The following is a 21,626-nucleotide window of genomic DNA, read 5'->3' on the forward strand; positions in this document are numbered from 1 at the left end:
TAGTATCCTATTCACATGTTGTGTCTTTAACAACTGTGTAGCGCAAACCAGACTAAGCGCGCGCTTAACGGGTGCTTCGCCACCCGTACCGCCTCGTCAAAAACGTAACATAGTAGACCCCTACGTCTTCCAGCATTGCCATGTGTGTATGATTTTGTTTCCTGCACCAAATTACAATTAACACATATGGTCTGTCCTATATAAGCACATTTTGTCTTCTTCAGCTGCGTGCGTGTCTGGACACAAGGCTGGTTGTCACAATGTCCTCCTCAGAGCCCAAGGACGGCAAACCGTCCTCAAAACCCTTTTCTTTGTCGCTCTGTGGATCTGGGTCTAACGGACAGTCGAAAAAGAGTGCGTTCAATATTCCTCCGTCGCGAGCAGCCGACCCGCCAACTCGAACGCTTGCGCGACGCCCACACCGGCTTCATGACGATGAGTCCGACGAGGAGGAAGCCCCACCGGCATTCGAGGCCGTCGCGGGGTTCGACACCCATACCGGAACGGTTCTGTCAGCCGATGGACGGGTAGTGGACAAGGAGAAGCGCGAGCTGGTTATACCGGTAACAAGCAAAAACAACTGGCGCGACCGCGTGGGGGCGAACAGAGGCACGCGGGGGAAGAACCTCCTCCCGAAGGAGGTACAAGCGATGCAGGAAGCTGAGAGGCGAGGCGAGACTGCTGAGGGTAACAATGAAGCGGACCGTCCGAGCATGTCTTACGGTCTTAGCTTCGCGAAACCCTCTCAAGACGAAGAGACCAAACCGGGCGAGGACCAAGCGATGAAGGATGCGGGCCCGCTTATACCTCCGGTCGTCGATGAACGCAAGCCGCTAACGCAGGATGAAATTGCCCTGCAGGCGCTCATTCGCGAGAGCGCAGGCGAGACGGAAGGTCGGACGGACTTGGTCATCGAGAGTGCGAAGCGGGAAGCTGACGAGGGATATCCTGTGCGGCTCGACGAGACGGGCTCGTTCCGAGTTGATGTGGCTTCGCGGCCTGAGCCGGCGACCCTGGACCAGTACAACGCGATACCGGTGGAAGAGTTTGGTGCTGCACTCTTGCGTGGAATGGGTTGGAAGGAGGGCCAGTCGATCGGGCGGGGGAAGTACGGCCCTTCTGCTACGGATGACAGGTCTCAGACACCCCGCATACCCGAGCGGCGACCGGGCTTTTTGGGTATCGGGGCGAAGGACGTTTCTGGTGGCAAGGGCGCGGAGGCTGAGCTTGGTGCGTGGGGTAGGGCTGCGATGCGCAAAGGGGCTAGAAAAGCAGGGGAGGCCCAGGGAGGTGAAGGCAACACGCAAGGTGTCTACATGCCTGTCCTGATGCGGAATAAGAAGACTGGTGAATACATCACGGAGGAAGAGCTCACAGCCTTGAAAAAGGAGGGTAAAGGAAAGAAAGAAGACGACGATTGGCGGGAAAGACGAGACCGCAACCTTGAAAAGAGCGGACGTGACCGAGATAGAGATAGAGACAGGGATGGGCATTCTCGCCGGCGAGACTACGACGATGATGACAGCGATCGATCTGACAGACGGAGGACGGGTTCTTCACGGAGAGACAGAAGTTTGTCATCCAGTGATCGACAGTCCAGGCGGCGGAAGTACGATGATGAAGACGGCAGCGGGAGAGACGACCGTTACTATCGCGATAGAGATCGAGACAGGGACCGGCGCGATCGTGACCGCGATCGTGAGCGGGATAAAGATCGGGATCGGGATAGAGAGAGGAGTCGCGACAGGAGCAGCAGGTATCGGGATGATGACCGGTACCGCTCGAGACATTCATCCTCTCATGCGTCTAGCCGGCACGGGCGTGACCGAGACAGCGATCGAGATTCTCACCGGAGAAGAAGACATGATTAATGTCTGAGAAAACGTTGGACAATGCTACGGATTAAATAGACATATGCGAGGGAAAGAATGTGTACATCATAGTCGTGCTTAAGTTGCTTTGTATGATACCCCTGGTGGTTTGGGGCTCCAGATATCACACTCTGTCTATAGATGTTAGATGGATCTTCCCCAAAATTGACCTAGAAGAGTCTTAAAATTGCTCTCAAGCCTTGTATTCAAAAGTATCCGAGACTGGGTTCTAAGCAAGGAAATGCAGCAAATATTCGAAAAAGAACAAGAGACAATGGAATGCTTTTAGACTCCCTCGCCGTACAGGACGAAAATGGTATATGAAACAAGCGTACTCCGCCAGTGAAGCCCCAATACATCGTTCTCTATATACTTTATACATGAACAGCCCACAAGCGCAGTATCTATACCCCCAACATGATGAAATCCTTTTCATGTTCAGGTAATTGGTCACCATTGGCCTCGCTTGTGCTGGAAACACCGAGGTCCCCCAGAAGGCCTACGCCGCCGTCCATTTCACCCAAAACCCATTCGACCAGGAAGCTCTCGTCCGTCAGCTCCTCGATACGACGATAATGTCTGTCTGTGTATGCGGCCAAAGCCTGCAGGATATCCTTCATGCCTGCGGCGGTGCGACGATCACTGCCTCGCTTTGCCATGCTAGAGGTTGCCAGCTCCACGAATGTTGAAGCAGGATATGATCTGAACAAAGCATATAAGATTCGCTGCGCCACTCGAGAAGTGCGCGCGTTAGTGTTCCAGTCACGCAATCGGAGCAGAAGAAGGCGGAGATTAGACGGATCGAGGGATTGAAGGACCTCGTCGATCGATGCGTCACCAGTCAAGCTGCTGACACGCTCGTCTTTGTCTGCGTCCGATGAGTACGGATTATCCGCAGCATCAATTGCGGTTGCGAAGATAGATAAGAGTCGTGCGGGATGGTTAAGCTGAAGTGCTAATGTGATAGCTTCGCGATAGGCCCCCGCTCTAATGTAATTCTGCAACTGCTGATCTTGCTCAATGCGGGCCGAGTTGGCGCTGACTGCAGCAGTGTAAGTCGCAGAGGTGGTATCAGTCCAAAAGGTGACGGTGGAATCAGCCGAGCCGGAGGCGAGCGCGTACGGAGTAGCCGCTTTCTGAGAAGGCGACGATTTGACATCGGCACGGGAGCCGGAGGGTGTAGGGCTCGCTAGCGCCCACACTCGATCCTCGTGATTGTCGAGAGTGGTCTCGACCTCGCCGGTATAAGGCGACCAAATCTTGACCAATCCGTCGGCAGCCGCAGATGCGACTAGGGGTTTAGGCTGGGCAGCGATTTTGCGCGCCGAAGCATCCGTATCATCTTCCTCTGCGTCTTCAGGTTTGGTGGACAGTTCTGAAGGCGGGAGCCAGATCACTTTCAGCACACTGTTTGTGTGCCCTTCAAACGTCAAAAGACAGCTGTAGTCAGACAAACTCCAAAGTTTGACGGTCTTATCACCAGAGCCTGTGGCAATCAGGCCCCTGTTGGTACTGCTTTTGGTATCGGCGCTGATGATGGGAGTGTCTTTGGGGGCAAAGCGGACAGACCAGACTCCTCTCTTGTGTCCGCGAAGGACACCAACAACGGAGCCATCTTCAGTGGACCAGATTTTCACAGTCCGATCCTGTGAAGCTGAAGCAAAGAGAGTTGATGAATGGTTGATGTCAAGGGCATTGATGTCTTTTTCGTGGGCTTTTCGGGTATAAAAAGCCTTGGGTGTGTGCGGTTTCGACGAAGTGAGGGGAGCTAGCTTTCCAGTCTCCCATCGCTTGATTGTACGATCTTGAGAGCCTGTCAGGAGGAACGAAGGTGGATGGTTCAAGGGGTCATTGTGTGCGGGTGTGTTGACTGGGGGAGGCACTCGAGGAAGACTGATAGCTCCCAGTGACTCTGCATGACCTGTGAAGACTGCGAAACATGTATAAGATGATGTCTTGGGATCAAGTCGCCAAAGACGGGCTGAGTTATCTTTTGCGCCAGTCGCTAACCAATGGCCAGACCAATCTACATCAATGCATATGATAATATCGTCATGACCCTCGAGATGTGCGACATCGGCACCGAAATATTCACGGTCTTGGGTCGACGGGCGGTCCTCAGACGGAGCGACTGATATAATGCGAATGCTTTCCGTGTTGGTGGCAAGTGCCAGCATTGATCTATCGGGACCGACATATGCTAAATCGATAATATCGTCGTCATTGCCTGATATCCGCCTGACAATTGCCAAAGGATCCAGTGTGGAACCCGGCTTAAAGGCGGACAAGGACTCGAGTGAATGAAGCCTCAGGGTCTGGTCTGCATGAACGGTCATAGCGAACTTCATCCCAGGGAAGTAGTGGATGGCCACAACCGCCTCAAATTCAGGCCCAGCTTCTTGCTCTTTGGTCACCTCTCCTCCGCGGTTGCAGTCCCAGACGCGCAATTTGCCATTTTCACCCGCCACCATGCACAGCCCACTTTCGGCGAAAAATGTAGCAGCTTCAACACTTTCGAGCACGGGTATGATTCGCCGCGTTTTGAAGGTCCTCACGTCCCAGACGATAACGGTCTTATCTCGAGCAGCAGATAGCAATGCATTCTCCGAAGGAGAGTATGACAAGCTTCGTACTACAGAGACGTGAGACTCAAGCGTTGCCACTGACTTTCTCTTGTTCAGATCCCACACTCGAACCTTGCCCTCTTCGTCTCCCGAGGCAAGTCGGAAGCCCACCGCGGAGTCAGATTCGGCCATGTCGTCGTCACCGTCCAGATCCACGGACTTCTTCGACTGCTTCTTTTTCGAGGAAGACTTTGTGTCACCATCCTGAACTGGGACCTGGAAAAAGCACAGGGCTGATATAACACCGCCATGACCATGGAAGGTATGTGTGATATAGCCTCCCCTAATGTCCCAGACCTTAATCGAGCCATCTGCAGCTCCGGTTGCGAGTAGTGTACTAGTTGGGTCGACTGTAGATGTCACGACAGGTGCGGTATGCGGTTTCAAAGTTCGGAGAAGAGATGTTTCAATCGTTCTGGAGGTTTCGTCGAAGGGTGTTAAGGCATAGATTCGCATTGACATGGACCGTGAGCAGACGATGACATGGGAAGCCGATGGAGAGACTGGTAATGTTGTTAGTCCCACACTTCAAAGACCAGGTCAGTGGCCGGGAAAATGGAAAGGCAAACACGCACTTGCTAAGCTGGTGATGATTTCTCCATCCTAGTAATTCTGGGTCAGCGACTTGCGTCTCGGTCACTCTTGGGTAAAAAGTCGAGACTCACTCCTTCAAGACTGGCAAGCTGGTCGCCAGTCTCAAGATCCACAATCAACGCATCCTCGCCGACACAAGTTACCAGTAACCGACCACTGGCATCGAGCGTGGTGCTTCCTCCCGTATATATGGGACGAAGCGTGCGAGACGCCTCGAAAGTCGTCTTGACAACAGCTTTAGACATGATTCTTGGTGGATTTGAAGTTGATATTGCAAGGGGACTAACGCGCCATCATACGTCCAGAATCAGCCCAGTAACACACAATTTGAAATGCTTCTCGTCGTTCAAAGCGACATAGGACTGCGCTGTTTCCAGAAACTTTTGATCTTTTTCCAGGCTGTTTGTTCTGTTTGTCAAACGGACAGAAAAAAAAAAGAACGATAAACGTTGGTCCGTGCACCAAGCGCAGTAGCCGCCATCAGTGGGCACGTGATCAGCCCTCCCAATCTATCAATTATGACACTCGACACCATCTTCATCACAGTTGTAACAATCAGGGTCCATTCTTTCAGGACAAAGCTCTTGATTTCGACTGATTTTGAAGCATAGTGATGCGGAACCATGGGCTTATGTCTTATTGACACACAGGATCAAGTTCCTTTGTAGCTCACAATGGGGCGGCAGGCTTATAGAAATCGACTTGCTCTGGTAGGCTTGAATTTCATATTTCATTCGTTGTAGTCTTTCTGCAAACAATATTTACCTTGACACCTGTTAGTTGATCACTGACTTGTCACCTGTAACGACCTTTTGTTTGGCTTTGCTGAAAGAAGACGTCCGACGCTAGCCATGATCATGTGTTGGTGTTTATGTATTCTGTTGGCAGATACCTGATGATCAAGCAGGGTCGGTCTCCGTACGAGCCCCCGAGCCTCCTGCGGACGCCGCTGCTGATGCATCTGGCCGAGTTCACCGGAGGGCTTCCGCTGTCCATGCGGACGGATACGTCCAACATTATGACGAACGAGGGCATCCGATAAACCCAGATTCTAAGAGCTTTGGCAGGGAGTTACGAAGAGCTAAGAATGACATCCTTTCAACAATGGGGATTGTCGTAAGTGAAGATCGGAACGCCGGCTCTCCAAACGAGCAGCAGAAGATCGATACGATTGCTGCCGAAAACGACTATGGACTGATCATGGCCACTTTTGACCAAGTCGCTGTTTTCCTCAGTTCATGGTGGACCTCGTCGTTGACAGGGCGAATACAGGTAAGCACTGAGTCCTACCGATATCTGAAGCCTTGAAAACCTATCTGATTGGGTACATCGTAGGCATTCAAGAGCTACACCAATGTTCCTCTATTGGGCATCATAAGTCGTGAACGCTCATCTATGGGAATAATGGGATTTTACTTCTCCGGAATTCCTGCATGGGCGGTGTCTACTTGTCTATCTATCTGTCGCCATCACCCCCTTGATCGCATTGTTGCCTCTCTGCAGAACAAGCATCTCGGTGATGACCCCTGGTCACGACTTGTGCGAGCCTCGCTCAACATATTTCATTCTGCGTAGGTGTCTGATATCAAGTTGGATGTCTTCAACTAACTCTTTTGGCAGGGCGAGGGGTACTCTGCTTGTCTTGGCATTGCAGACATATGTATACTCATTACTGCAATCCCTGCATCTAGTCCAACCGTACTCTCTTCCGGGTATTCAGTTTCTCTTCCCGATAGGCAACTTGACGTCAATGCATTTTCCGCCTTTGCCTACTGAACTCTCCTTCAAACCCATCATCGACTTTGCGCTGGGGTTATCCAAGACTCCTTCTCTTCTCGTCTATCTCTATGTATACCTGCGGCCCATAATAGAAATAAGGATCTATCGCTTGATTCGCCGAAGATTACCGAAGCCGAGCCTTGCGGATGAACTCTCCATCAAAGTGGCGTTCGAAAATGATCTGATAGACTGGATGGTACCAACTCTTGGACGCAGATCAGAAGAAGAGAATCGTCGCAGTAATCTGTCTCTTACAGAGGATGTGATTTACGAATTGTCTTCCTTCAGAGACTGGATGTTGTCGTTGGTTCGTCTTAGGCCACGTCGGGAACCTACAGAGAAGGCGTTCTCGTCACTTAGGGACGGACGGGTAGATCCTCTACGTCTGAACATGGCAGAGCTACAAACAGAGCTCAATTCTTCGCACTACCGATCTCATTTACCCCAGGAAGGGAATCTACGGCCTGCCGCTTCTCCTGAGGAGCTGGCTCTCCAGGATCATGCTGAAGCTGCGCAGTCCGGGTCTTCTGGACTAAATGTTTCCACACAGGGGCATGGCCAAGATGCAGACCATAACGAAAATCGGGTCCTATCCGGTGAAGATGATCCGATTTCTCAGTCGCCCGCCGAATTGAGCACAGGTTTCTCCTTGGAGGCAGCCACACTAGGGGGGCCAACCACCATCCCTTCTGCTGTAGATTCACCCAACCCATCAGGAGATACCCATCACCCCTTTGAGCAAGCTCAGAGCCGGCTCAACTCTCGATCCGATACCCTTCTATCTCGACAGTCGTCTCCTGCAACATCTCCTCCAACCTCACCACGCGTCCGAGCATCGTTAATCCATCAGAATTCGGACGTCATCACCATGCAGCTAGAAGTCTTGGGAAACCGTAATACTCACAACCAGAGTCCACAGAATCCAAGAACTGCCAACGAAATCGATCGGTCCGACTACAATGGAGCGCCCGCAGACCGTAGGTCAATTCAGGATTTCCTGGACAATCTTCTAGCGAATCAGGGACAGAGTCTCGCTACGGTAGCTGGGTCAGAAGCTGTAGACAGCGATGGACTTTCTAACATGACCACTGCACTGTCTCCTGAAACCGGTGACGGTGCGTCAAGTATTCCATTACACGATGGAGATCACGGTCAGCACACATTGGATGAGCAGCCTACGCATGGTACTCCCGCCACGCAACCGGTCACAACATTCGCCAACATTCTACCAGACAGCGTGGAAGAGCCAAGCCAGGACGACAATCTTGAGCCGACCTCACACGCGGACGTCCTTCATGCCGGTGCTTCCGATGAGGAGCTGCCACCGCCACTAGTAGACGCTCTCGCTTCTGGTGACATGCCAGCCGACCCCTCCTCTGTCCCACACCGCGTCACAATCCTTTCCTGTCATCCAGTCGACTCTCTTGCTTCACATCTCGCCTCTATTATCACCACTGCGCTCTTCATCCCCTCGAGTCATACTATTTGCGTTCCCTCGCCTCTTCCTATCTGTCATCCGTAGGGTCCCCTCGACGTTCCGACGTCCGTCCCCTCGGAGCATGGAGCGGAGGTGGCTCTTCCTCGGATATAATGGCATATACGGGCAAGATGGCCCTCATGGTTGGCCTGCAAGCTGCAGTGAATGCAAGTGTGTGGGGGGTGATATCAGGCGCTGCAATCAGGATCGGCAAGCGATTCTGTGGTTGGGGAAATCTATGAGCGTGCTGATCCAATACCAGTAGTCGGCTTGTCACCTTGCGATTGACAAGCATGGCTTGACTTCAATCCTCCTCTATGTGGAGAGCGGTGCAGGGTCGTAACCGTGATACGGACCGATGATCCTATAGCTTAAACCACATGGAACATGATCACCATCGTTATATCATCACATCTAATTGTACACTAGTATCTCTCCAGGCGATTGCTGTATCAGTATATCTTGCACATGCGACTTGATCTACAACAGCCGTTTGGAATAAATTACTGAGTAATACTGTTCCCAATGCCGGCTTCACTCATTGAGGGAACTCGTCTCTCACTTGGCCGCGCCCTTGCCCTTCCGGTTATTCATACCAGGGATCTTTCGTCGCTCCCACACCATCAGATAGCCTTCCCGCGTAAACAGAGTCTCACTTTCAGCCTTCTTGACAAATAGATCTTGGATCTCCAGCCATTCAGGTCCTTGCTGTTCCCCGGCACCTTGGCTTTGGTGCCGTCTGTTCTCCTCTGCCATGGCCTTGTCGTGGAGCTGGACAAGCCAGGCCACCCTCTCACGGCCAGCACCGGCGCCAGCCGACGATGTTCCGCCCGCAGCGGTGATGCCCTTCTCTGCAGCATCCTCAGTGGCACCTGGTGCTGCCACAGTTGGATCCAGGATAATGTTGGCGACCAGATCATATAGAATCGGTTCGCCAGGTGGCCAAATTTCCGGGTTAGGTTCCACATACGGCGACATATCTAGAGAGCGCGGCGACGGGAAAGTGACGATAGTGGGATTGCGCTCAGAAACAAATCTGTTCTTGCTGAATCGTTTGATGTGGAATAAGAGGTAAGGGGGTAGAGGATGAAGAAGGCGATGTCGGACACGGTGAGCAAGCTTCTCGGAGGCAGTAATGCCGTTGTACTTGTTCAGAAGAGTGGTGAGGGGTACATGGGGGATGATAGACTCTCGGTTCGCGGATTGAAAGAGGGGCGTTGGCGGAAGATCCAGAGTTAAAATGAGAAACGGGGTGGTTTGGCTATTGATAGTGCCTGATTCGGTGAAGACCAGACGAGCATTTTGCGTATCTGAATGCGCAGTAATGGCTTGACTTTCAATTCTCAAGTGACCTTGGAAAGCAGCCTGTATCACACTCGTCGGGGTCGACGATGGTTTCTTCGAACCACCTAGGGAAAGGTGTAGATTGTTTAAAAACCAGGAGAGGAATTCTACCGGATCTGATTGCTGGGTAAGGGTGAAGCGCTTCGATGACCGGAGCGCAATCTCCTGTAGCAACTCGTGTGGCGAAACATGCGAGCGGAAAGCCTTGGGGTTCCACAATTTGCGTACCAATGTGCTGAAGCGAAGGGCCAACTCTGGCGTGCCTGGTACAGGAAATTGATGCAGCAGGAAATAGTTGCGAATTGGGAAAACGTGAGCCAGGACTTGGACGACGACGTTAAGGTAATCGTTGGCTTTGATGTTGTTCATTCCCACGAAGCCTATAAGGGGAATCAGATGCGTTAATTTGTGCCGAAAATCCTCAATAGAACTGAAGAAAAGACTTACCAGGTCTGTAACGATTACCTGCAAGATCAAAAGCATCATGGACCTCTTTATCCAACTTAGAAACCTCGTCTTTTGAGTAGTGAGGATCTACCACATATTTGATATCCTCCAAGCTTTTGCTCTTGACTTCATATCCTTCAGGAAGAACATAAACCTTCTTTGTCGATATGTTGATGAAGACATGATGTCCAACTTCGAGAGCGTGAAAGTACGCATACGACCTGGGACCTCGGCCCTGGAAGTATTTGCCGCATACCAGGCAGGCATATACGTTGATATTCGAAAGACTGACAGAGCACAGCTTCTCAAAGTCAAAATCGAGAATTTCGCGATTGATCGTGTCGAGGTAGAGGTCGCTGTAGCCTTCCATAGGTTCATTTTGGCGTCTCGGCGCTGAGATGACTGGCCGGTCCTCGTCGACATCGGACGATTCGGCGACTTCGGCGTTCTCTGGAATTGCCTCCTCCATCTCCTCCTCTTCGTGATCAGCTGCTGCAAGGATATCTTGTCCTTTGCGTTCATGCTCCTCCATTTCCTGGCCACTGGCTCGTCGCAAAGGCAATGCTCCGTTGCGGGGGTCGCCTTCTTCAAGCTCGTCTTCCACACGAGCCCTCTTCGAAACAGGAGAGCCTACTGCAGGCTCATCCTCAAGCGACAGTTCCGCCTGTCTCTTCGACATCGTGGCCGTGAAATTAACAATCGTGTTGAGAAGTTGCGGAGATAGAGCTGGTATTCCGAAACCATCGCCAGGCTAAGCTCTGGAAGACGCGACAAGATCAAAGATGCAAACATGTCAAACATGCAGCGTCACCAATGCGCATCCCATTATTCAAGAGTTATCACGTTCTGCTCAAGCGTACTCAGGCGGATATTCTCAGTTCAGGAGAGTATCGACTTTTTGAGTCATTTCCACTGGTCCTATCAAGAGACTACATACGTGCCCAAGTCATGGAAAATACCTGCCATGCGTCCCGGTCTTCAAAAGCAAATCAGTGAAAAGACAAATCATGGTATGATACAACGCCGTCATTCCAAGTGTGAAATTAAGCACTCTTGACTATTCTATCATTATCGATCTCTACTTCCTTGACGCCATCCTTGGTCACGACCTTTACAAGGACCTATATGGAGCAAGTCAGTAGCTGATGCTGCAAAAGCCAGTACCGCTGCATTGTAAAGGGGGAACGTACGCCCTTGTAATCGATTGGTAGTCTGCGCTTGAGCTCGTCTGTGCACATCTGTAAAAGCTTCATACCATGTCCGAGGGAGATATCGGGATGATGGTGTTTGTCGAGGATGGATAAGCAGTAGTACCTAACACTCATTGTTAGCGCCGTTGCTTCAACGACCACTCGTCACCCTTAATGTCGACGCTTACTGAGCATAACCGTGTGCGGCGTAGGGCACGCGGGCAAGAGCAGACAAGTAGTCAATCCAATACAGATGAGGTTCCTGTGTAATTGAGTCCACTCCGCCCAGCAGGAGGTTGACCGTGTAAGGGTTCCGTGATCTCAAACTCCGAGCCAATTCTCCTCGGACGAAGCTGGCAACAGCATTCGGACGCAATTCGGTATCGTTTCTCATCGTGTATAGCGAAATATTAGCTTGAATGTATTCGGCAAATTGCACTATCCGCAACAATCGTTAGCATGCTGTGTTGATGCCATTCGTTGCAATTCATCTCTACGGACCTGTATCTCCTGCCTCTCCCGAAAAAGCCATAAGAGTGTGCTGGCTCAATTGCCGTGTCTTGTCATCCTCTGCTTTCAGAATAGTCGGCCCTCTCATAGCGGCTTTGGAGGCCGCCAGGATGACGAAGTCCTTGCCGGTGATACCTAGTAGAACCTCCCTAAAAGCAGCAGTTAGACCGTGCCCTCTTGGGAAAAAATGAATTCTAGTCTCACATATTGATATTAATCTGTTGTAGGAAGGGGAGATGAAAATGATGGATGAGGAGAAAAGAGAATGGAGGATGATGGAGATTGTAAGCTGATGAGCTCACCTGGAAGCCGCGCGAGCTCTCACTGCCTGGAGCTTCTGCGCTGTTGCGGAGCTGATTGCTGACTCAGCGTTTAGGCGTAATTTCTTCTCCGATCCCCGAGGCCGCCTGCTGCACGGACCAGCGGCAGAAAAAAAGAGCGACAAGAAATTATTACTTACGGCCTGCACAAAAGACGGCCGGCATCTCTTACCCTACTACTTCATTGTCGATCACAGAGTTGCTATTGACGGATTATTTTGCACGGTAATACTCTGACACGACCGTGTGATGTCGTCCTTTTTTACATTGCCCGCTTCACAGCGAAAGCGGAAGAGAGACGACCGCGCCGCAGCTCCGGCATCAAAAAAGCGAGGCGTAGATGCGGACGGAGATTCTGGCGCGAAGGGAAAGAGCAGGACGAGAGAAAGAGATCAATCTATTTCTGGCAGTGACCTGGACGATGACGACGAGAGCGTGGCGTCGGCAGTATCCGAAGAGGAAAGTGGTTCGGAGTCTGAGGATGGCGAGACGGCAGCAGAGAGAAGATTGAAACTCGCTGAGAGGTATTTGGAAAATGTGCGGGACGAGGTGGACGACTATGGTTTCGATGCTGCTGAGATTGATCGAGACTTGATCGCCGAGAGACTAAAGGAGGATGTGGTATGTACCGCCTCTATTTTTTTTACTTAACCCACCCGTGCTGCGCAAATATGTATGGGATTAGACCAGATGGCTGACGCTCGAAAAGGATGAATTTAAAGGACGCTCTTATCGTCAGATAGCTTCAGAGTTAGCATTTTCGACGGCGACACCATCGTTTTTCCGCGCAGATACCCAATCGACAACTTCAATTGCAGTACACCCTCCTTACGTTTATACAGTGTCAAAAGACAAGACGTTGATCAAGTGGGAACTCGCAACGCCGAGTCACGCTTCCGCAACGGTTCCGACGACAAATGGACAGGATGAGGGATCTAAGCGTCCTGCAAGGCCTCAACGGAAAAAGCCAAAGCAAGTGAAGTTCGCTCGGGGATTAAGAAAAGTCGCAGAGACCGGCGAGGAACATGGTCATACCAAGGCTATTCTTTCAGTAGCTGTGTCGCCTTCGGGAAAGTTCGTGGCTACTGGTGGAGAGGACCGGAAGTTGATCATCTGGGATGCTGCAACTTTGACTCCAATGCAGACCTTCAGCCAACACCGCGATGCAGTTAGCGGGCTCGCTTTCGTCCGACACATCTCCACTATGAGCTCCGGTGAGCAGTTATTTTCCGGTTCCTATGACAGAACTATCAAGACCTGGTCCTTGAGTTCAGCCGGCCATGCCTACGTTGAAACCCTATTCGGGCACCAGGACAATGTGTCGTCAGTCGCCGCCATGACTCTCGATCAGTGCATCAGTGTTGGAGCACGCGACCGCACCGCTCGGTTGTGGAAGGTCGTCGAAGAAACACAACTGGTCTTCCGTGGCGGATCATCAAAAAACACGTATCAGGAAAATACCATCGACTGTGTGGCACCTCTACCCCCTTCCCATTTTGTCACAGGCTCAGATTCCGGCTCCATCTCCCTCTGGTCCATTTACAAGAAGAAGCCTCTCCACACCATCCAATGTGCTCACGGCTTAGGCCCTCTACCGCCACTAGACGAGCTCTCAGCTGAGGTCGATCAGAAACTCGCGGATTCAAACTCCCGTTTCCTGCGGCGCATGCCCCGCTGGATCACAGCCTTGGCAACAGTTCCCGGCACCGACATCGTTCTTAGCGGCAGCTGGGACGGCTTCATCCGAGCCTGGAAGGTTTCCGAGGACAAGAGGACAATCATACCGCTTGGCCCCGTCGGCGGAGGAAAGCTCGGATCCGCCGCACCGGACACGCCGTCTCGACAGCTCAAACAAACCCTTGAGTTTAACACAGCCGCCGACGCGGACTCCATGTCCGTCGACGAACCCCAGAACCAACACACCGAGGACACCAAGGACGAAGCCGAGCCTCTCATCAAGGGTGTCATCAACGATATCGCCGTCTTCGAGCGTCGTGCCGACACGGCCAAGCCCGGCCAAGGCCTGGCCGAGTCCAAGTCCAAGACCAAGTCGTCCGAGCCCGAGCCCCGCGGTCTCTGCATCGTCGCTGCTGTGGGGAAGGAACACAGGTTCGGGCGCTGGAAGTGCTTTGCGAACAATTTCCACGAGGGATCTGCAGCTGACGGCCGCAACGGTGCGGTGGTCTTTGAAGTTCCCTTTATTTCCGACAGCAAGCAGTGATTGGAATACATTTGCTGAATGGGGCATTGGAGCATGCATTTTTCATGCACTCCTTTATCATGAGGACATTGGTTGCGGAATTGAAGTTCCGCAACCCACTGAAAATAAATTTATGGTATCGAACGACTCGTATACTAGCCTCGATTTTGTTTGCGTCTTGTTGTACTGGGAAATAGTCCGGCGTTCGGTACGTTCCCTAGTCTTCAATGTACATAAATCAACAACACAGGCCATGAGAAACTATTTGTGGCAGTGTCCCTTCAGGAATTCCAGCCATCAATATGGGCCCGAGTTACTTTACTCTGACATGCCATGGACTCTTCGTAAATTTCATAGCAGTGCCTAATACTTGCCGACTGGACGAACTTGCTGTCCTCTACGAGTAAAGACAACTCCAACAAATTCATGGACCCTCTTCTAAAGTGTTCGCTGGATAAGGGCTATGGTAACTGCTATGAAGACCAAGTATGAGCACAGCTAAGAATTGGCCTTGAGAATGACGGGAAGGGGTATTGGGAATGAACCTGAACAATAAAGCCAAAATCACGCCTCGAATGCTAAAATAGATGTCCCTAGACCCGGATCCAATATTTTACTCCCTCCCATGAGTGAACAAAGTAAACGCATCGATTGTATGACAGAATGCCGGAAATCGTGAATCATCGAAAAAAAAAAATTATGGTCGGTGTGAGTACAAGCATCGCAGTAGCATCTCCGTGGTTCTGGTTCCTCTTATTATCGCTCTGCACCTTGCAAGTGAACACAGGACGCAACTCGGTCCGAAGGGTGGAGCGCGACGGTGGAATCGTTTATGAGATCGCAAGCCAAACTCATCGATGGAACGGTTCCATCCCGAGGACGGTGATTGCTCAGTAGGCATGGACCCTGCAACCTCGTCTGTTTCGTGCCCGCCGTGACGGTCCAACGGGGCCCTCGTCAGAATCATCTTCCACGTTAATCGCATTGTAGGCCGATGATCCCGCAGTAGACGCTTGACTCCGATGAGATGAGGTACCACCACGAGCCGAGTGGGAAGTCCTCGTGGTAAAAACATGCGGGGGTGACGACCCATGTCTCACTGATATCACTACTTCATCGTACGTGGGTTCCCGACGACGACGGTTCGCGTTAACGGGCGGCCGTACAGGCTCGTCATCGTCATCATCGTCGTCGTTGTGTCCATCTTGCTCGTCGTGGTCCAGGACGCTGGATCCAGTTGGCGTAAGGTTGTTCAAACTATCCTCGTCATCACTAGTGTGTGTCATTGAAGAGTCAGTGTCCAACTGTGACACGTCGTAGTGCGCTCCATTGCGGTCCGGCCCACCGACGACGGTAGATATATCTGAATCAGAGACATAATCGCGGCCGGTATGTTCGTCGTCATCAATAAAAGAATCCATGTCGGCATCCTCATCCGCGTCATCATAGCCGTCGATATCCGAGTAGTCAAGGCTTGCTGAGTCGACGGAAGGGAGGCGTTGAATTTGGCCCGAAGCGCGGGAGTCAAATGGTGGAAAAGCTGATCAAGATCCCACCCATTGCGGTAGCCACCGCCAAACCCGACTTCAACTTCGTCATCGTAGTAATCAGTCATCTCAGAGTTCTCGTCCTCTTCGGTCCAACCCGTCACGGAATCGGAAGCGTCCGATACTGATTGATCGTCTCGAAGGTATCCACATTGTGCGCAGCCGGCATCATCTTCAAGTTCCCAAGAACAGCGTGGACAGCGAATGACATTATCTTCAACATCGATGATGGGCGCCTGACGGATTGGCTTATTGAATGTACCTCGGAACAACCCCCTTCTCTTGGATGCGTATTCCTTCTGTCGCGCTCCACTTTCTCAGCTTCCTCACGCTGACAATGCTCATGCTGAGCTGTTGTCTCGTTTTTATCCAGGAGCTCTGCTCGACTCGTGAACAGCTGGACGATTGAACGAATCTTCAAAACGTAATGTTAGCGCAAGAGTCCTGAAGACTGACATTGTTCAGAAAACAGAGGGCATCTCACCAAGTAGGCAGGCGCAGGCTGGGTTTTTACCGGCGCTCGACAGTCGGGGCATGTTTTATTCGATCTTCCCGAAGTAAACCACGATGACAAGCACTATCCCGAATGTTAGATATTTCGTCCGAATAATGGGGAACTTTAACCAAACTAACAGTGTAACAGAAGGTATGCCCACACGCGATTGTGAAAGGCTCATAAAGTGGCTTAACACAAATACCACATTGTAAGAGAGATCTGATGTCGTCTACATGTCCCTGTAGCGTTTGAACGAGCTGTGCGAGACTATTTTAGCATCGGTCTGGCGGAGACCTTGGGTAATTTCAAGTTTAGTCTACTTACTCCTGATGCACCGTCCCCCAATCCACTTGTCGAGTTTGTCGAGTTCACATTATCGGGGCCGTTGGTGGACCTGGCTCCCGCGGTAGTAGAAGGCGACATTTGCTTGATGGGCTAATATTCTCCCCAGGAGGAGAAAGATGTCGATATTACTCCGAAAACCCCTGCAATGACAAGGAAACACATGTGCGAACAACCGCGCGATCGAGATTGCAAAATACTGCGACAGTGGCAAGATTCGGGGTTCTCTGTCGGCAAAGCTTCAAAAACGCGGCAGCCACCTTTTTGTCTGAAGTATAGAAGGGTCCGGCCGGAGGAGGTCAGATCCCAATGGCGAACCGCGGGACGATCCCTCGAGGATTCGGTGATTCGTCCCAGCGAAGATTGGATGATAGAATAGCTGGAAGAAAGCGAAGGGGAAAGGAGACTTGAGAAAAGGAGATAAGCAGAAGCAGAAGACGAAGGAAGAAAAAGTTCGTGGTCGATAAACCACGGTCCTCAGCCAGGACACGGCGACGTGAGCATTACTTTCTTTTTCGGAGGTTCCGCGCGCAAACTGAACAAACACCGCGTCAGACAATAGGCGGCAGGTCACCTGACTGCGCATTCCAATGGACTCGATGCGATGGCTCAACAAGCCCCTTTCGACACCTCACAATCCATCAATCAAACAGTCAATCATCTTTGACCTATCTTCATGTGATCGTCTGACTGTCCCTGGTCTCCTGTTTCTGGCCTGAATATGGCAGCTATTATCCAATAATAGCAGTGTGGGCCTCTGAATTGACAATGACACTTCAGTCCTTGAACATACACAAGAGCAAATAGTTTAATAAATAATAAGATAAGATGCAAGACGGTGTACTCCTGAATGGCTGAGGCCTAATTTCCCCTGGTGATGAAGGGCATTATTGTGCAGCTTTAATCATTCAACAAGCCTGCCATTGTCTCCTTCTCTGCTCTGAGTCGAACTCGGCTGCTCAATAGGCATATGTTGAGGTGTTTGCTTTTGAGCCAGCTTACCGAGCAGTCATATGTCATTAATATTATCAAAATTGGCCTCCTAAGTATTGTCAGCAGTTTGGGGAAACAGCTTGATGTGCTGCATTCGGATTGATATTGGCTAACGTGCTTAGACTCGTCACAGTTTTTGACGCTACGACTTGCCTGGAACAAATATTGTCATGAATTGGGCACCGGATATCATGAAAAGTCATTGGTAAAGACATCACGAAAGTGGAGATGAACCCAGATCAGCAAATAACCAAGACTCGGAAGCATTGTGATCCGCAGTACTAGCCAGGAGTAAGAAAAGGGACGCGAGACTAGACTCAATTACCTACTGAGAAACTGTCTTAAAGCTGCTTGCCCCAGAGTACTGAAGGCGACACAGGGAACTGAGTCTTGGAGTCTAATGACAAAGGGGATATGTGCATGTTCCACTGCAGCGTCAGCCTACTCTGCCGCAGCGAGCTCACGTTTCTTGGACTGCTTCAGCTTCAGATCTTCTGAAATGAGGTGGCCGTCGCCAGTCACACCTTTGATGACCTTTTCATCTTCAACGATCTCTCGATCCATGTGCTCCAAGAATTCGATTTGTTCATGAATGAACTGCTTCAGGAATGCCGTGTTGAAGCGGCGGTTGTCACGCTTCCGGTCCCGCATGTACTTGTTGACTCCCCTGAGACGATCTTCGAGAATCTCAAAGCGGTATTCTGCAAACTGATGATACAACTCGCCAAGGTCAGAAATCGGTCTGATAGTGGTCAGTACCGTGTGGTCGGGAATCGCCGCAGACCGTGGGCGAAAGGAGGTCACCATGGTGATCCGCTCGGTCATTCCCAGGGCGCGAAGGGCTCGATGTTCGATGTACCGTCCCTGGAGGATTACCGCCGAACCCTGGCGGACCTGGTTAAACTTGTATTGTACCCCTCGTGAAAGCCGACTTACCATCTGGGGGCCCCGGATCTTGATCGTTTCGCCATTGCCTTTTCTTAGTTCTGTCTCTCCCCCAATCATGTCCTCGCAGTCGGAGAGCATCACCACGCAGACAAAGTGATAGCCGTCAGTGTGCCAATCTACGATCGGATCCTTGTCTTCCCAAGCACTGTCGGAAACATTCTTGCCAGCCTCCTGACTTTTCTTCTCCGCCACCGCTGCGAGAAATTTGGCTTTGTCCTCTTCGCTCTGGACGGAAATGTTAATATGTCCTATCTCGTAATCCATGACGGGAACCAAATCAAGGCCGGCAATTTGAGAAACAATAGCGAGAGTCTGGGGATGTTTCCAGGCGTCGTACACAAACGGGGCACACCTGCGATTGTCAGAGCGCGATTCGAAGTGAGTGAAGACATCACAAACTCACTCTGCAGCATAACCTCTAAGTTGGCCCTTGGCAAGATCGCTAGAGCAGTGATACTTGACAAAGACTTCCTCTCTAAGGGCTTCCTTTCTCATGACTTGAATGGCCTCGGCAGAGAACATTGGGAAGGGTTCGGAGACGCCAACAGGAGAAATAGCACGACGCTCTGGGTATCCGAGCTCTGCCATGGTGTAGACCTTCGAAGGAGGAGTAAAATTGAGATGCTTAGCTGGGTCGAATTCGACGAACTCCGCTTCGGCCTGCTTCTGTGGCTGAGAGGAATGACTCTCCAATCCTGCATCTCCGGTATTGTTGGTGTGAAGATCAAACGCTAGATCTGTGGATGGAGCAGAAGAAAGTGCCCCAGAAGCTGCCATTGTTCTGGTTCTGGATTTGTCAGTCCATAACATGTATCATCCATGGACCTGCAACTACTGGCAATGGGCTGTCGAGGGGAACTTACGTCTTCAATACCGATTCCAACCTGAACCACTTCGATTAGAAATGCGAGTACGTATTCCTATAAGCCTAGTCAACTCAAACTGGTGTTGTGGAGAGGAGAAGAAAGAGAATAAGAGAGAGATTTCGAACTAGCATGATTATCCCTTCAGGCACTTGTGTTGTGTGAATACTGAGTATCGATAATAGGCGATCCTAAATTATTGCATATATAATCTCATACTATCAGTACATACATTCACTATGAAGTAGTGAATCTCGTAAATGAATAGCTTTTTACTTCGTCCTTACATGCAAGCTCTTAGTATAATAATGGACTCTATAAATGAGATCTCTGGTAGTAGAAGTTACTTTATTTGATTCGCTATGGGCAGGGTCCTACTTATTAAACTAGCTACTAACAGGCCTGCAAATCATATATGATAATAATGGGCTCTGTAGGTCTTGTCTAAACTTCTATTTTGCTAACTGTTAATTAGAGTCTGATTTAGTTAGCATAAGTCCCTTAAGCAGGAGCTCCTTTCTTGTCACTGTTTGTGAATCACAAGTATAGCTCCCTAAGGACATTTGGCCACATAGGATATGTGGCCTTAGCCCTCTGATTGTCCATAGACTTCTGGCTTGATTGAAGTTGAAATCGTTGTTGCTTTCCCACCCTATTATAAGTCTAAGTAGAGGTCCTGTTGAGGGCGTAGTAATGTCGTCATTACTGGAAAGATAGCAGATGGTAAGTGGATGACGAGGGCGTACCTGATGTATCTAACTTGCTCATTGAGACCTTAACCGTCCTCGTAGGTGGCCTAAGTTTGTCTGTCCGGGAATCCTCTGCCCTCTTATCTACCAGAGATGACCTCAGGTATAGCATACCGGTGCAATAACTTGCGTCACGGTGGGCTTCATTTCTTTCCAGACCGAACCAGGAAACTATACAAAGCTCCACAAGCAAGGCATCGACGACCCATCGAAGATCCAAAGCACTGATTACCTCTCTCCCACATTATCCACTTGATATTGCTCAACCTGGACCTGGCCAGCCTGGGAATGCTGCGTCGCGTCGACACCACATCAAGGCACTTAGTAGAATCACTCCCTGCGTACTGCTTGTTGAGGAAGCATGCCCCAAACACGCTGCGTCTCATGGATGCTACGAGATGCTCGTCGCATTTCCCAATCCAGTGGATATTTACAGAGTTCTGCCATCCCTGGCGCCGGACATGTGGCGTTTTTGGCCCCTACCTTTACCTGCCAACAGTCAGTCGGTCATGCTATAAATGCAATTATCTCCGACCCGAGTATAAAGTAGCACCAGTGACAGATGTTTGCTTGCGCTTTGGGCTGACCCAGAAGGACGTCAAATCACTTCCCATCATTTACACCATTTTCACACCTAAACGCCGTTTAGCTGACGTTACCCAAGCAAAAAGCGTTGGGTAAACAGCTGCATGGGAGTTACAAGGCGATGAGGCAGGAATACAAGACCCGTCGGGAGCAACTGGAAGAAAACTACCAACACCGAGTTCAGGAGTGGAAAAGACAAAAGCAACAAGGAAATTCCACTCGACGCCCTCGGCGCCAATCTATTCCTACTTCCTACAATACTCGGCAACAACGGAGAGTCAGGCTCGTGGAGAATGCAGGCGACAGTTACATTTCCGTACTGGGATCGCCATACGCAGACATTGGAGCCGGGCACCTTCTGCCGAGCCTGCACCTATCACTGGGAGGATGGAAATGCAAATGACTGGAGATTCATGCAGACCATAGGGGATCTACATCCTCCTAGCCGGGAGGCCTATTTTCGGGCTTTTCTGGAGGCTGAACTACCCCAACATTTTCTACATTGTGCAGCAGTGAAGGCAACTATAATTTCCGGGAACTTTCACTAACAAGAAAGGAACCTAGGAGAGAAGGAACCGATTTTGTAGTAACACCGAAGAAGATCATTGCTGGACGAGATTGTGGTAGTTGTAGGACTTGTCGGGAAGTGAGGATGGCTGTCTATGTAAATTACATCCTTCATCAGAACAGCAGAACACAGTGCTAAAGTGTAAATCTTGGTGGATTGCAGAAGTATATACGTAGTTA

The 21,626-nt window shown here is 50.7% G+C and overlaps 9 protein-coding genes across 9 annotated transcripts; 4 read left to right on the top strand and 5 right to left on the bottom strand.

The window, feature by feature from the left end:
• Positions 1-141: 141 nt before the first annotated feature.
• spp2 (spliceosome ATPase-activating subunit SPP2) lies at positions 142-2,058 on the top strand. Its single transcript, XM_024827693.1, has one exon. It carries the CDS (start codon positions 261-263, stop codon positions 1,869-1,871), a length of 1,611 nt encoding a protein of 536 aa, XP_024681644.1. The 5' UTR covers positions 142-260; the 3' UTR covers positions 1,872-2,058.
• Positions 2,059-2,061: 3 nt separating this feature from the next.
• Positions 2,062-5,477, bottom strand: P174DRAFT_452294 (U3 snoRNA-associated protein UTP13). The gene is made up of 3 exons (XM_024829070.1): positions 5,161-5,477; positions 5,071-5,098; positions 2,062-4,998 (listed from the first exon to the last, which is right to left on the bottom strand). Exons 1-3 carry the CDS (start codon positions 5,332-5,334, stop codon positions 2,276-2,278), a joined length of 2,925 nt encoding a protein of 974 aa, XP_024681645.1. The 5' UTR covers positions 5,335-5,477; the 3' UTR covers positions 2,062-2,275.
• A 164-nt stretch (positions 5,478-5,641) lies between these two features.
• Positions 5,642-8,786, top strand: P174DRAFT_442912 (uncharacterized protein). The gene is made up of 6 exons (XM_024827694.1): positions 5,642-5,799; positions 5,978-6,361; positions 6,425-6,660; positions 6,710-6,801; positions 6,826-8,343; positions 8,391-8,786. The coding sequence occupies exons 1-6, from the start codon at positions 5,764-5,766 to the stop codon at positions 8,585-8,587; spliced, it is 2,463 nt and encodes an 820-aa protein (XP_024681646.1). The 5' UTR covers positions 5,642-5,763; the 3' UTR covers positions 8,588-8,786.
• P174DRAFT_513494 (ubiquitin carboxyl-terminal hydrolase family protein) lies at positions 8,757-10,853 on the bottom strand. The gene is made up of 2 exons (XM_024831986.1): positions 10,137-10,853; positions 8,757-10,069 (listed from the first exon to the last, which is right to left on the bottom strand). Exons 1-2 carry the CDS (start codon positions 10,813-10,815, stop codon positions 8,904-8,906), a joined length of 1,845 nt encoding a protein of 614 aa, XP_024681647.1. The 5' UTR covers positions 10,816-10,853; the 3' UTR covers positions 8,757-8,903.
• A 120-nt stretch (positions 10,854-10,973) lies between these two features.
• Positions 10,974-12,138, bottom strand: pre1 (proteasome core particle subunit beta 4). Its single transcript, XM_024827695.1, has 5 exons — positions 12,041-12,138; positions 11,828-11,985; positions 11,515-11,764; positions 11,327-11,450; positions 10,974-11,257 (listed from the first exon to the last, which is right to left on the bottom strand). Coding segments are annotated over exons 1-5 (612 nt in total). The 5' UTR covers positions 12,043-12,138; the 3' UTR covers positions 10,974-11,179.
• A 176-nt stretch (positions 12,139-12,314) lies between these two features.
• P174DRAFT_513496 (ribosomal RNA-processing protein RRP9) lies at positions 12,315-14,392 on the top strand. The gene is made up of 2 exons (XM_024831987.1): positions 12,315-12,777; positions 12,842-14,392. Exons 1-2 carry the CDS (start codon positions 12,406-12,408, stop codon positions 14,375-14,377), a joined length of 1,908 nt encoding a protein of 635 aa, XP_024681649.1. The 5' UTR covers positions 12,315-12,405; the 3' UTR covers positions 14,378-14,392.
• An 854-nt stretch (positions 14,393-15,246) lies between these two features.
• On the bottom strand, positions 15,247-17,207 carry P174DRAFT_505087 (uncharacterized protein; the record flags this gene model as incomplete). The annotated part of the gene is made up of 6 exons (XM_024831246.1): positions 16,724-17,207; positions 16,537-16,656; positions 16,388-16,480; positions 16,166-16,318; positions 15,929-16,139; positions 15,247-15,896 (listed from the first exon to the last, which is right to left on the bottom strand). Exons 1-6 carry the CDS (start codon positions 16,820-16,822, stop codon positions 15,247-15,249), a joined length of 1,326 nt encoding a protein of 441 aa, XP_024681650.1. The 5' UTR covers positions 16,823-17,207.
• Positions 17,208-18,175: 968 nt separating this feature from the next.
• On the bottom strand, positions 18,176-19,459 carry P174DRAFT_373107 (uncharacterized protein; the record flags this gene model as incomplete). Its single annotated transcript, XM_024822477.1, has 3 exons — positions 18,176-18,619; positions 18,671-19,034; positions 19,086-19,459. The coding sequence occupies 3 exons, from the start codon at positions 19,457-19,459 to the stop codon at positions 18,176-18,178; spliced, it is 1,182 nt and encodes a 393-aa protein (XP_024681651.1).
• Positions 19,460-21,000: 1,541 nt separating this feature from the next.
• Positions 21,001-21,623, top strand: P174DRAFT_461513 (uncharacterized protein; the record flags this gene model as incomplete). Its single annotated transcript, XM_024830007.1, has 4 exons — positions 21,001-21,156; positions 21,179-21,391; positions 21,436-21,502; positions 21,565-21,623. 4 exons carry the CDS (start codon positions 21,001-21,003, stop codon positions 21,621-21,623), a joined length of 495 nt encoding a protein of 164 aa, XP_024681652.1.
• Positions 21,624-21,626: the final 3 nt, after the last annotated feature.

The sequence above is a fragment of the Aspergillus novofumigatus genome (genome assembly GCF_002847465.1).
Source record: "Aspergillus novofumigatus IBT 16806 chromosome Unknown P174scaffold_5, whole genome shotgun sequence".
In the NCBI taxonomy this organism is placed as follows: Eukaryota; Fungi; Ascomycota; class Eurotiomycetes; order Eurotiales; family Aspergillaceae; genus Aspergillus; species Aspergillus novofumigatus.